The sequence below is a fragment of the Micropterus salmoides genome, unplaced genomic scaffold (assembly GCF_014851395.1).
Source record: "Micropterus salmoides isolate LMB-PRFRI ecotype aquatic unplaced genomic scaffold, ASM1485139v1 Ms_hic_scaffold_5, whole genome shotgun sequence".
Taxonomy (NCBI): domain Eukaryota; kingdom Metazoa; phylum Chordata; class Actinopteri; order Centrarchiformes; family Centrarchidae; genus Micropterus; species Micropterus salmoides.
Genome location: NW_024044237.1, coordinates 29,598,698 through 29,613,302, shown reverse-complemented (window position 1 = coordinate 29,613,302; position 14,605 = coordinate 29,598,698). Strand labels below are relative to the sequence as shown.

The following is a 14,605-nucleotide window of genomic DNA, read 5'->3' as shown; positions in this document are numbered from 1 at the left end:
CTCCTTTTACCCTTCCCTCTGGTAGCTGTGGTGGGTAGCTCTAGGTAAATCTTTTGAAAAGCAATGTGGGTCAAAGGCTCCTTGTGCTCATGGGAGGCTGCAGCCTTTGACCAGCGCTGCCAAGAGGGATGGTTGTAAAAAGAGCTTTTTGTGGCTTCCATGAGGAACAAAGATATTCTGTGCATAACAAATAAAGTCTACCAATACCTGAGGAATGATTTAATATAAAAGATATTTAAATGATTGAAAGGGTAAGCAACCTGCGGTGGTTTCAGAATCATGAAATCAGATGCTGTTCTTAGGTCAGTTTCCTGCGGCTCCAGCAGGATATCCCATCTGTACAGGGGTCACCTTGGTTAGCTTTGTCAGTGCCCTATTGGCCGATGGGGAACATCTTGTTAGATTAATTTGAATATATTTGAGTATTTTGACTTCAAGGCTTCTAAAAATGCCACAAGAATAGTGATTTTTTTTTCATATTTTCATATTATTTACATATTTTTACATCTTTTTACATTTATATGGCACCCTGTGCCGGCATGAGAGAAATCAATTCTTAGTGACTGAAATGCATAGTCAACAAACCATGTTGTGCTGTGTTTTATGGAATAATATTGTCAGTATCCTCTGAATGTGAATTTTAACATGCCCTGAAAACCTAATATTACTGTGGGCAGAAACCTCTTGGTGATGCCATTTATTTTATTCCTGCCCAAACGGTACCACTCCACCTCTCCCTAGGTGTTTGAATGACACAAGCTAGTCAGTAATAATTAACATCCAGATGGAGAAGCTCCTTTCAGGGGCTCCTCAAGGGGGGTGCTTTTAGCCCTCCTCCCCTTTTCATCCTTGACACATATGTGAATGTTGGCTGCATATCTGGAATAGTTTGAAATAAAAATATCAGTGGATTACAGGTGGTCCTTGTGGGTTTTTCAGTTGTTTTTTTGTATGCATACATTCATGGCCCTCTCTGTCTTTGTGATACACTTAGTTGTATTAGTTCAATAAGTTGGTTATTTATGTCCTTCAGCTTCAAATTCAAGATTATGGATAATATCGTTGTTCGGTCATACCCAAACTACAGGCCTGTTTTGCTGCAGTGACAGGAAACTTTACACACATCTGCAGCCTAAATATGTTGAGAAAACATTTGAGCTTCTGCATGCTTTCATCAAAATTTCTGCCTAATAAATAATTGCACGATAACTATCAGAACAAAATAGCAATCAGTCTGATAAATGACTTAAAAAACTAAGGCAGTTGTGAGTTGACAGTGCCTCAACAAAATGGTGCCAAATCTTATTATGAATTGGGTCTTTAATGAGTTTTTGTGTTAATATATTAACTGCTCTCTTAGAATGTAATTTCAGATTAATTGATAGCTCGGAAAAGAGTTTTCTTTTCTCTTCAAAAGATGTAAGTTTTAAATATACAGAATACTTTAAGGTTCAGATTCACTTATGCTGATGATACACGGAGCAACTTTTAGAGCAATGGTGCTGGGCAATGTTGCCATCAATGGTAATGAGTAAAGATTACTACCGTAATCCCATTCCCCACCACTGTGCCACCTACTGCGCCCCGCTGCTATCCATTCAAAACATAGTCGGACTTGCCACCAGCAAGATTGCCCAGCAACATTGCTCAAAAAGTTGCCCCATGTATCATCAGCTTTACATGGCATCGTCAGGGCAATCTGCATGTTTTGTTAACCTCGGTTGCTTGACCTAGAACTGCATAGTTTTGCATTATTGACAAAAGATAAACATGAAAGAAGACAAGAGATTTATGCAAATTGAATTTTGGTGTAAAAAGCCCTCAAAAAGAGCACTGCACAAACAAATTACTCTTATACGCGGTTTAAAGTACAAAACCATGACTGCCACTCTCGTGCCCTAAAGCGCCCTATCATTGGTGCATTCTCTCATCTCATTGGAAATTCTAGGAGGGAAATCCCTCACCCTGGCTTACTTGACTTGCTAGTCTGAATATAAAAGGAGACACAGGGAGCAATTGTCCCTGCCCTTTTAGTTGTGGGTGCCCTTTTAAAATGGCAAATCCAATCTTATTTTTTCGTTGCCCAAATCTATCATTTGTCACAAGACAGAATGCCTGAAATATTAGCTTTTAGCAAAAAAGTTGTGAAAAGAATGTTTGTTGTTGTAACACTGTTACAAAAATAAAAAACACAATGCAACAAAAACATAAGGGATAAAGATGGCAAAGATTATGTCGTTATTGTCTTTTAAAAAATATATACTTTTAAAAGTATTTTTAAAAACTTGTAACATGCAGCTAAGGAGACATTGTTTCATTGTTTTGTCTATTAAAAAATACATTTTCAAGGCCATAGCTTTTGGAAAGATTCCTCGTTTTGAACTTGCGACCCCTGCTCACACTCAGATCATGGCAAATTAAGTCCTCATATAGACCAAAATATGTATAATGAAAGAGCAAATCTTTGAAAATACTAATTCCTTAAAGACAAAAATAATTTCATCTGTCTGTCGACAGGACTACAGGTTCTGCAGTATAGTAGTTGGGGGGGGGGGTGTTGTCGGTTGGAAAAATGTGGAAAAAGACGAGTTCTGTGTCTTTTAGGGTTAGACTTTATAAAACGTACTGCTGATGGACAAAGTGGAGTAGACGGGCGGGGGGGGGGGGACAGAGAGAGGCGTGAACCTGCTGGTTTAATGTGAAAAATGTAGATTTTTTTTGCCGGAGGGGGGCGGGGTTTTACAATCACAGTGCCTGCTCAACCATCGCCCATCTGTCAGCCATCGCCGATGGACGATGGCCTCTTCTATCAGCCCAACCCTAATTTCTGTGCTACCTGAATAGGTCAGCTATAATTACTGAAATTACTCTAAAATGTTATTAGAACATAAAAATGTATTGTAACTACTAATTGGGAGAAAAGTGTTCTATCTGACTAACCGTGTAGATTAAGCTTTGATTTGAAATGCACAGAAGCTGCATTCTCAATAAACATTACAGCTGGTTATCCCGTCACTGATGTGTCTCGGTTCATTTAGCTCACATTGTCTGCTGAAAATCAGTGAACATGTCCGTGGCCCTCCTTTTAAAGTGGTTGAATAGTCACTCACAACAGAAAATGTGAAGTAACCAGATGAATCAAAAGTTTGTTTGTGGGCAGAAGCCAAGGTCATGTCATGAAATATGTAAGAGATGGAGTAATAGGCTTTGATGCTTTAACTCTAACGGCAGCACTCTAACAAATCTCTCAAAGACCATCTAGATTACTCCAAGCCAGAAAGAATGACCAGAGAGACAAGAATATTGTTGAGTAATGCCGTTCTTCCTGAGGAATCTTGATAGCATTTTAAGTAATCACTTCTCACTAGCTCAGGTTTGGTTTAGATGAAGATCAACTATAAATGACAAAATGACCACAAGAAAGACATTTTGCGGAGGAGATAAAATAATTTTACATGCGGAAGACAAAAGCAGCTGTTTTGTTGTGTGCGCCACAGTTATTTATTTTTAGGATACACTAAGGATATGCTATTACAGGTGACTCCTAAATTTTGGGTAAGTTCTCTGGGAAGGGAAGTACACTGATCCAATGGATGAGGGATGATGTATAAAGCTGTCCCTTGTGATCAGCATTTTGACAGCTGATGTAGTATGATGGATGTTTTACTGCCAGGACCATGCAGAGGGTGTTGAATAGTATCATGCTTTAGCAGGATCTGCACAGTGTTTGGGGCCCTTTCGCCATCTATTGTGACAAAACTTCAGTGACTCGTAGTTTGGCTATGGTAAACTGACAGCTGTGTGTGTGTGTTTCATCAACTTTGACAGTCAACACAAAGTTTACATTGGGCACGCAATGTTGAGGTTATATCCAAACTTTTTATAGACTGTTGATTAAGTAAGTAAACACAGTACATTTACTCTGTGCTGTACTTAAGTACTTTATTTTTGTAATTCCATTTAAGGGTAAAATGTGTAAGTTTTGGTCAGAATTTTGGTTGAAAACATATACAAAAAATGAAACTCACATGATCAACAGAATATAAACAAGGAACAGCACTGTGGAGAGAGGTCTGGCTATGCAAGACTAAGTTTAAGGTAACTTAGAGCCCCTGGTTAGTGTCAAAGAAAAGATGAGGCAAATTTGGATGTTTGGAAAGTTTGCTATACATTCCAGGGTTTATTATGCATGTCTAACAATCAACAGTGTCATTGCTGCAATTAGTTAATCAAGGAATTCTTGCACAATACTGCCTCCCAGTTTGTCCGGACATGTTGCAAGGAATTACACATTGTACCTTTTTAATGCTATGTTTCAGAGGTTAATGTTTTACCTTTTTAAAATGTATTAGGATACACTTCAACACTTCCACATAGCTGTCTTCATCAAGGTTCAGACACAACACTGAACACAATATTAATATGTATGTGTTACAGACAGGCAAAATCATACTTCATAGTTTTGGTCTGTGTTTTCTGGCACCCTGGGATGCTTAAAGATGGGCCAAGGGTGTTGCAGGATTTGTTCATTTCTTTTATTATTGTAAATTTCACCACAAACATTTAGCAACATTATTACTACATTTACGTCAACAACACTGTTGTATTGAGGTTTCAAACATCAAAACAGAAGAAATAAACATGAAAATCCCCATATTTAAACTAATTCTGTTTTATTGGGCTCTACATAAATGAGAACAACCTACTGCTCAACATCATCAAAACCAAGGAGCTGATCTTGAATTTTAGGAAAAACGAGGCAAAGACACACGCTCCTGTCTATATCAGTGGAGGTCATGTTTATGTTTAGGCAACAGTAGCACTGGTTAAGATTATGAAAAGATCATGGTTTTGGTTTCTTGTTAAGAAACATGTTGTTTGTTGTGCTTCAATCCCTGTGGATTTTTTCTGTATAAGAACAGACCATGATCTTTCCCTAATGTTAACCAAGTGCTGTCAGCAGTGGTGGACAGTGATTAAGTATATTTACTCAAGTACTGTACTTGAGTAAAAATTTGAGGTACTTGTACTTTCCTTGAATATTCTTTTCATGTCGCTTTCTACTTCTACTCCACTACATCTCAGAGGGAGATATTGTACTTTATACTTTGCTACATTTATCTGACAGCTTTAGTTACAAGTTACTTTATAGATTAAGCTCCCCCTCCACAATTACAACTGTAAAAAACTGCTTTTACATTAATGTATAAGGAATGAAATTTCTTTCTGCAATTAGTACTTACTAATACTTTAATTATATTTTCCTGATTATGCTTACATACTTTTACTTTTGTCACATTTTCTGAATACACACATATAACTGAGTAATTTGAATTATTATGGAAATGGCAACATGTTTATAATGAATACAATTGTTCAATAAGTAGGAAAGTTTGCCTACTGTATTTTTAAATTCTGTTTGTCAATGTCAGCAACCCCCGACAAGTATTTTAAATGCAGGTACTTTTGTACTTTGTGTTTGAAGTAGAAATTAAATTTAAATTGAAGACTTCTACTTTTAGTGGATTAATATTTAGCTAGGGTGACAAGTACACGATTTGTGTACTTCGTCCACTATTGGCTGTCAGTGCCTAAACACAACCATGAAAAGACTTACCAGTGCTGTAGTTGTTAATAAACTGTATTATATTGTAAGATTGAATTTAGGTTGAAAAAAAATGAAATGCATTGTCAGTGAGCATATCACTAATTAGTATCAACATTTTTTAAGCTTGTTATTTAACAACATATCCTCTTCATGTTGATTTAAAAAAGTAATATACGTAAATATATTTGCTTTTGCAGATTAGTTGTACATAATTGTAATTTCTAGGAGACAGGGTTGGAAAAATGAAGAACCAAAAAGTATCGTCAAGTTGCTTTAACTGAACATCAATGCATTCTCATTGAAGGTCATCAAGCAAGAAGGTCTGTCCAAGGATGTCTCAGAGTGCACATTGTTTGACCTGCTGAAGTACAACGACGTGAATGATGATGAACACCTGACAAAAGAAGAGTTTTACACAGCTTTTGGTGAGTCCAAAGTTAGTTTAGTGAAATGTTTTGCCATTGGAAAAACACATTACAGGTTTTCCAAGGCTAAAAAACTATAACACTGTCCCTGAAGGAAGGTTTCGGCAGCAGTTTTTGTGCCCATATTTTCCTTTTGTATCATCTGAGAAAATGGTTAATTAAAATTCACTTGAACAATAATGCAATAATTGTGGTTAAACTGGTAACTTGAAACCATAGAAACATAGAAAGGTCATAACCTTATTCTTTATTATATTCACGAACATGCTTCTCTTCCTACTGCTTTTATTAGAATAAAAACGGAACCATTTATCTAAAAATGTATAAACTTTGTGTGCTCTAAGTTTTTAAATCTGAGTAGCAGCTAACTTGTTCTTAACATCTCTGTTGCATTTTCTTGGTACACATGGATCATTACAAAGTTATGATGGTGATAAACTTGGAGTAGTGTTGGATATCTTACCAAAGGTTTACTTACTTTGAGCTCTAGAGTATTGCTGCGTTGACTTTTTGGTCCACCTGGGTAAATGGATAAAGGTGTTTAACATGGAAATGGTGCCAAAGGAAGCAAGTCAAGACTACTTTACTGCGAAACAGTAGTTTAAACCATATCCTCCCTCATTAGGCAACATAATGATGACGGAGTCACACCAACACATGTGCACAAGTTTCCTCCTTTTGTTTCCTCTTCATTCTCTCTTTCACGGTTTCTCCCTGTCTGACATTTTCAGTCAGCTCAATATCCTCTGACAGAATATCCTCTGACATTTGGCTGGCTTGACACATTTAGCAGTGGAAGAGAATTCATAATCAACCTTCATCTCATCAGCCCTTTTGTATTTAAAGCATTTCTTGGAGCAGACAAAGTCACGAGAGCAAATGTCAAACTGAAGGAGTCTCATCTTGTCTACTAATCTCCACATCATACGTGAATGTGTGGGAGCAAACCCCTTCTGGCAAATCACGAAAAGAAAGTAACCCCAGTCAATGTGGGTAGAGCTGCTTTTCCTTGAAGAGTTGAGTTGCTCTAACTCCAACTACTTCCTCTTCAGTTTTCAGATCTTTTTTTTTTTGCAAGCTCCAGCTTAACTTCTCACAAAGAAATTGGATATTTAATGTTAAATCTCCCCCTCTTTGGTGGAGTTTCTGTTAACCTATTTTACTCCTCTCTTTTACTTCTGCTTTTCCATTCTTTATCCTTACGTGCCTCTTAATATTGTTATTTAACAACAATGGATAGATTACCAAATATATAAATTACAGCTTGCATAAGGTATTTACTCAATCTCTTGACTGGGGATTGCTCATATATTCAGGTTACGTGTGTGTGTGTGTGTGTGTGTGTGTGTGTGTGTGTGTGTAGTAATAATAATAATAATAATAATGTGCTGGGTACTAAAGATCGGTAACAAATGAAAGGAAAAATCAGTATAGAGTCATGCCCCACGAGGCTCCACAACATCTTCAGGGCTTCTCGCAAGTCTGTGGACCTTTTAGTGGAAGGATGAACACTATTCCTTCACAAGATATTCCCACATTTACAACCTATATTTAATGAGGTATTTATTTAGATCAAAATCTCTTTGCAAGAGAGACGTAAGGACAGCAGATGGAAAGAAAAACAAATATAGCCAGATATAACAAAAGGACATATAACATCAGAGACTGTTACAGACGTCGCTAAGTCGGGATGAAACGGTATGAAAATTTCATATCACGATTATAGTGACCAAAATTATCACGGTATTGTAAAAATGTGCCAAAAAATATTAAAATGTACTGATACACATACTGAAACCATTTCAACAAGTTTTATATTGAAAACTACAAATACAATTGCCGTTTTGTTTGCATAAAAAATAAAATAACAGCAAATGACCCCGTGGACAATTACATGAAAACAAATAAGTCTTTAGAACACAGTGATAGTAACTGCAATGAGGCCAAAAGCTGATATACAGAGGAGCCTGTAGCATTTCGAGATATGCTGGTTGGTTGACTAAACTACACTGCTCAAAAAAATAAAGGGAACACTAAAATAACACATCCTAGATCTGAATGAATACAATAATCTCATTAAATACTCCTTTCTTTACATAGTTAAATGTGCTGACAACAAAATCACACAAAAATTATCAATGGAAATCAAATTTATCAACCCATGGAGGTCTGGATTTGGAGTCACACTCAAAATCCAAGTGGAAAACCACACTACAAGTCAAAATGAGGCTCAGTAGTGTGTGTGGCCTCCACGTGCCTGTATGACCTCCCTACAACGCCTGGGCATGCTCCTGATGAGGTGGCGGATGGTCTCCTGAGGGATCTATCTGCCAGACCTGGACTAAAGCATCCGCCAACTCCTGGACAGTCTGCGGTGCAACGTGGCGTTGGTGGATGGAGCGAGACATGATTGTCCCAGATGTGCTCAACTGGATTCAGGTCTGGGGAACGGGCGGGCCAGTCCATAGCATCAATGCCTTCCTCTTGCAGGAACTGCTGACACACTCCAGCCACATGAGGTCTAGCATTGTCTTGCATTAGGAGGAACCCAGGGCCAACCGCACCAGTATATGGTCTCACAAAGGGTCTGAGGATCTCATCTCGGTACCTAATGGCAGTCAGGCTACCTCTGGCGAGCACATGGAGGGCTGTGCGGCCCCCCAAAGAAATGCCACCCCGCACCATTACTGACCCACCGCCAAACCGGTCATGCTGGAGGATGTTGCAGGCAGCAGAACGTTCTCCACGGCGTCTCCAGACTCTGTCACGTCTGTCACATGTGCTCAGTGTGAACCTGCTTTCATCTGTGAAGAGCACAGGGCGCCAGTGGCGAATTTGCCAATTTTGGTGTTCTCTGGCAAATGCCAAATGTCCTGCACGGTGTTGGGCTGTAAGCACAACCCCCACCTGTGGATGTTGGACCCTCATACCACCCTCATGGAGTCTGTTTCTGACCGTTTGAGCAGACACATGCACTTGCTGGAGGTCATTTTGCAGGGCTGTGGCAGTGCTCCTCCTGCTCCTCCTTGCACAAAGGCGGAGGTAGCGGTCCTGCTGCTGGGTTGTTGCCCTCCTACGGCCTCCTCCACGTCTCCTGATGTACTGGCCTGTCTCCTGGTAGCGCCTCCATGCTCTGGACACTACGCTGACAGACACAGCAAACCTTCTTGCCACAGCTCGCATTGATGTGCCATCCTGGATGAGCTGCACTACCTGAGCCACTTGTGAGTGTTGTAGACTCCGTTTCATGCTACCACTAGAATGAAAGCACTGCCAGCAGGAAGTGTCTTGCTAATTGCCTATAATTTCCACCTGTTGTCTATTCCATTTGCACAACAGCATGTGAAATTGATTGTCAATCAGTGTTGCTTCCTAAGTGGACAGTTTGATTTCACAGGAGTGTGATTGACTTGGAGTTACATTGTGTTGTTTAAGTGTTCCCTTTATTTTTTTGAGCAGTGTATATAACGTGTTATCATGTGCAGTGGACGAATAGACTCTGCCAACACACGACGCACACAACAACAGAACAACATGTAGCGTTTTTACAAGAGCAGCAAACACTGAGAGCTTCAGTTTACATGCTGTTAGCAAGAGAGACAAACCAAAGCTAAAAGTTACTCACCCTGCGTACACTATAAGGTCATTTTCTTCAATCAAGTTTCCCTCAGCACTCTCATAAGAACTAAAATACAACCGGACTTCAGAGTGACTGAAAAATCTCTGCAGCGTTGTCTTCTGACAAGTCGCATTCTGCGAATGCTCGCCTGCTTCTGGGAGACGCTGGACAGTATTTGCCGTGAGATTATAATAGCGCGGTTAACCGTACCTGGTTATCATGGTAATAAAAATGTGTACGGTAATAATAACCGACAGGGATTTTACAATGGTTTACCATTAAACAAGTAATCGTTTCATCCCTATCGCTAAGTAGATTTGGTTGATAAAAGTTTATACAATATCATATGGTGTTATGGAGGTTGTGATGGAGAGCGTTTTCTTTTGTGGTGGTCCAAAATCTTCTATAGGTGTGAAAGTGGTTTGAGATCTGGTGACTGTAAATGCTGTAGTATTTTATTCACGTCATTTTCAAATTCACTTACCATTCGGTGAGCTCTGGTGCACGAAGCATCTACATTTGAATCGTTTCTCCACTCTTTTATTCAGGTTTTTTCATTTAATTTGTCCCCTGTTGTTGTTGAGTCTTTGTCAACAACTCAACTTGACTACTATTGGAGTGGAAGCCATTTCACCTCTCTTCACCCAATACTGAATTTTGATGAGTGAGTGTTTTACATACTTAGAGGTCATTGTAGTTCTCGTCTGGCGTCTTCTTCATTTTATTCATCTTTAAACTAGCTTCATTGTGCTAAATGCCTTGGTGCTTCAAAGATAGGCCCTCAGTTTGCCTGTGAGGCAGCTGAGAAAAAGAGGCTGATTATAAGGTCATAAACTCACCTTTCACAGACTAACAACTGTATTGGACATTTCAAATCACCTAATTTCAATATAACACTTTTCATTTAACCAAGGGAGAGGACACTGTCATGGTGAAAAAGACCTCAAACCTTAAGAAACACAGAGACCTGTATTTATCAAAGATTATCACCATTCATTGTAGACCTCGGTCAGCGAAGAAAACTGAAGAACTTTCCATAAAGTGTGCAAAAGCTGCATTGAGTTGCAGACTCAGAATTCAGCAGTACTAGCAGTCCTTTCACATAATGGGGAGCAATTAGGTCAAGTAGGTCAGTTAAGCAAGCTGAAGGAATGTTCATCATGACACATCAAACTGGGATTCAGCATCTAGCTCAGCAAGGTGGATGTTCATCAACATGGGATTTTTATGCATCAACAGCAGATCATGGCGCTATTTTGTACAGTGCCCTGATTCCCATAATTATCTAACATCATCTAAAGGATAAGATTCACATTAGGAAATAAATACTAATTGGGAAGTATTACGTTTTATTAGATCAACTAAAAACACTAATCAGTCAGATTTACTGAGCCTGGCCAATCTATTTTATTACTGTTGGTGTTCTTCCACATACACGGTATTAAATAGCTACAGAAGGAAACACACTGAGAACTACATCTCTTATTTTTAGTATGAGGTGCACAGCTGTTGATGTAATGCAATTGTAGGAATCTTCAATAATGACTTGAGTCATAGCCTTGAACATGTATTTCAGTTACACATTACATGTTGCAGATATAGCAAGGAGACCAGCAGTGCAGTGGCTAAATGGAGAGAAATGTATTGTATATGTATTGATTTGACCTCATAGACCATGGTCACTGTACCTGAGGTGAAAATGCATTGTATTTTTTCCCCCTCAGTTCATTGCTGATATAATCTGCGAGTGGCAGCTATAAAAATATATGCAAATACTTTAAGCGCTGTCATAAACGGAGCACCGTCATAAAGTAAATCAGTTGATCCAGTGTGTCCAGAATTATGGTGCAGCTTGGAAACGAACAGCAGTAAATTCAGAATGACTCCCATGAAAACGGCACCTGTCTGACTAGTCTTCTAATAAGGACCCTTTGCACACCTTTGTGGAATATTCAAAGCGTGGCAATGTTGTTTGTCAGGGCAGAAGATAAGACTTTAATGTCCATGCATTATTCATTCCTTCTTTGCATAGACTAGAAGGGGGTTGAGAATCAATTTGCTTCAGCTAGCAGTAAGGAAACTGTCTGGCAGTAGTGATGTCTTTTAATTAGATGATGTTACAGATATGTCTGCCACTCTACTGATTGTCAGCCCCTTGCCATCGTTGAATAATTTGGTGAATGATGGCCTAGTGCATCATGGGTAAACAGATAAGGTGTCATCTATCATAAAGTGTCTTTAAAGGGATGGTAAGTGATTGTAATCCAGTACACCTTTTGTTAAATTCAGTAAATATTTCATCATGGTTTGCTAGCTCTCTGTTTTGTGCGTGTGCTCTGAAAAAAATCTGGTTTTCCTTCCCAGCCCTTGCTCTGTAAGTGGAAAACAAAGGAAGTGGTGTGGACCTTGTCATACAACATCGTACCACCAAATCAGCAACAGGTGGTGATGGTGTAAGTGTTCTTGCGCAGGAGTGATTTGGGGAGGGGGACACTGAGAGAGAAAGTTCTATACAGCGGCACATTCGAACGTGCTGGACTCCAGGCACTGTGAATAAGGAGAGATAGCTGAGAAACAGCCAAAGAGGAAGAGGTCTGAAGAGTATAAAGAGAAGAAAGTTATATCACCAGTTATGTGAAAAAAATACACTGCTGTGAAATCAAACTGTCCACTTAGGAAGCAACACTGATTGACAATCAATTTCACATGCTGTTGTGCAAATAGAATAGACAACAGGTGGAAATTATAGGCAATTAGCAAGACACCCCCAATAAAGGAGTGGTTCTGCAGGTGGTGACCACAGACCACTTCTCAGTTCCTATGTGTCCTGGCTGATGTTTTGGTCACTTTTGAATGCTGGCAAGAAGGTTTGCTGTGTCTGTCAGCATAGTGTCCAGAGCATGACTTGCACGTGTTGCTGCCATGTGGCGCTTGGGTTTTTCATCTGAGCTCCTCTGTGTCTTGTGTCAAGTAGTGTTGCTTAGGATTAGAGTTGCGTACCCCACCTTTAATTCCACCCAACCCAAGTCAACCAATTGATAGAACAAAGCACATGAGAAATAAACTAATTTAACATTTGTAAACAAGCTAGTCATCAGACTATGAATTGCAAAGTCTGAATGCTGCAAAGAGAGGAAACCAAGGAAGGTTAAAAACAAGGGCAACTGGACTTGGTTGAAGATACTCTTGATTTTAAACTTTCTTGGATAACTATGACCTGGATGAAACATTTTAGGGATGGAAAAGAAGTGCAGTATTAGTTCAGAAAGCACGATACAGGTGCACTCAAAAAACACTTGTTTACATGTGCTCCTTTCCCTGGTTTTCTGGAGCTGTGCACTCTGTCAGAACAAGGTAATTGAAACCACTTTTGTGCAGTCAATGCTGGGAGGGAAGTCTGTCATCTGTAGCAGACCAGTCAACTTCTGTGATCATAGTGAAAGGAACTTAGCAAAAGGACATGGTCACAGTTTGCCACAAGTAATATCTCATCCTTAATGTTACTTGCAAGTACTCTTGATGTTTGGGTTACCAGTGAGTATATTATATATTTCCGCTACCATATTCAGGCACCATAGTTAATGAACAGTGTATATAAGTTAGCATTAGCTGGGTTGGGTAGCATTCAGAAAGAAGGTTTTAAAAGCTGCTACACACGGCTGACTGACTGTGTTCTTGTGCTAGTGTGCTTTTTAAGCCCTTTGAAGTTGGCTGGACAATAACAGGGTGCTTTGCCAGTGCAGCACACGGTTTAATGTTATTAGTTTGGGTACACCTACTAAATGCATTCTCTAAATGTCTAGACATGCTGCTTCACACACGATAATGAAAGTAAAAGTGCTTGGAAAGAATCCTCTGTCTGAATGCCATTTTTTGAATGCCTCAGGCCGTTTTTTTGCTTGAATCTCATCCTAAACAAAACCACTTCTTATGTTCATGCATACGAGACTTGCAGTGTACTTTGTTTTTTTAACACATGTGAAAGTGCCTTATTCCTTAGAGTGGCTACATTCAGACAACAGCAACAGTAGTTGTCCCACTGTGAGGGCTACAGTGGATCTGTCAACTATATAAAGTGTTTTGGATAGAATGTTTATTCATTCAGGACACATTATTTTTTAATTCAGATTAATGACCTTAATTGTACTTTTCTGTCAAGTAGAGTGGTGATACTATTTGTGCTGCACTGTGTGACATATCTCACTCGTGCTTGTTGTTTCTTGGGTGCCAAGATATTGATCTGAACCCTGACTCCTCCTGACACACAGCCCGGAGATACAGCTTTTTGATTTCTGCTGAGGCTAGACGCCTTGTTATATACCTGTTATATTCATGAGGGACTGGTGAGAAACTTAAAAAGTTAAATGCATTCTTCTGGATAAATGGATAAAAATGGACCCCGCGGTGAGATAGTTTTCTAAGCTGAATTAAGTATGAGTCTGGGCCTGTCTCCCATTGACAGCCTCGTCCAGCGCAATGCACCAGGCTCACAAAACTCATATCAAACTGTCAAACTTGGCAGCGTTGATCAAATATGAATCAAGATACTGTTGCCTGTTTCCAGCCTTAATTGTTTTCAGAAACACATTTACAATTTTGCAAATATATTTATTTGTTTCACTGTTTACCTATAATTTGAGAAACTTTATGACTAGGGCGCCATTTCTTTCCTGTTTAAAAACGGACCAAGCGCCGCCCCAACTTCTGTCATGCTACATCATCTGCGCTAAATCACACGTTTCATTGCTGTGATTGGTTGTAGGTCTATGCAATTGCATTTAGAGTAGAGCCTGACCGGTATGGGTTTTTGGGGGGTGATGCCAATATTAAAGTGAAAGAGCCGATTTATGAGCCGATATTTTCATTTTGTAAATGATTTGGATAGTAGACCTCTTTCATGTATAAACTAGGGGTGTGCACCTTCACTGGTCACACGATTCGATTATGATTATC

At 39.3% G+C, this 14,605-nt stretch overlaps 1 protein-coding gene across 6 annotated transcripts in view; it reads left to right on the top strand.

The window, feature by feature from the left end:
* The window catches only part of fstl5 (follistatin-like 5), a 206,337-nt gene that overhangs the window by 106,839 nt on the left and 84,893 nt on the right, over window positions 1–14,605 (top strand). For all 6 annotated transcript variants that reach the window (XM_038699665.1, XM_038699666.1, XM_038699663.1 and 3 more), the window contains one exon: window positions 5,913–6,033. In XM_038699665.1, the coding sequence (XP_038555593.1) occupies window positions 5,913–6,033 (121 nt within the window). The remainder of the gene's footprint in view (window positions 1–5,912; window positions 6,034–14,605) is intronic.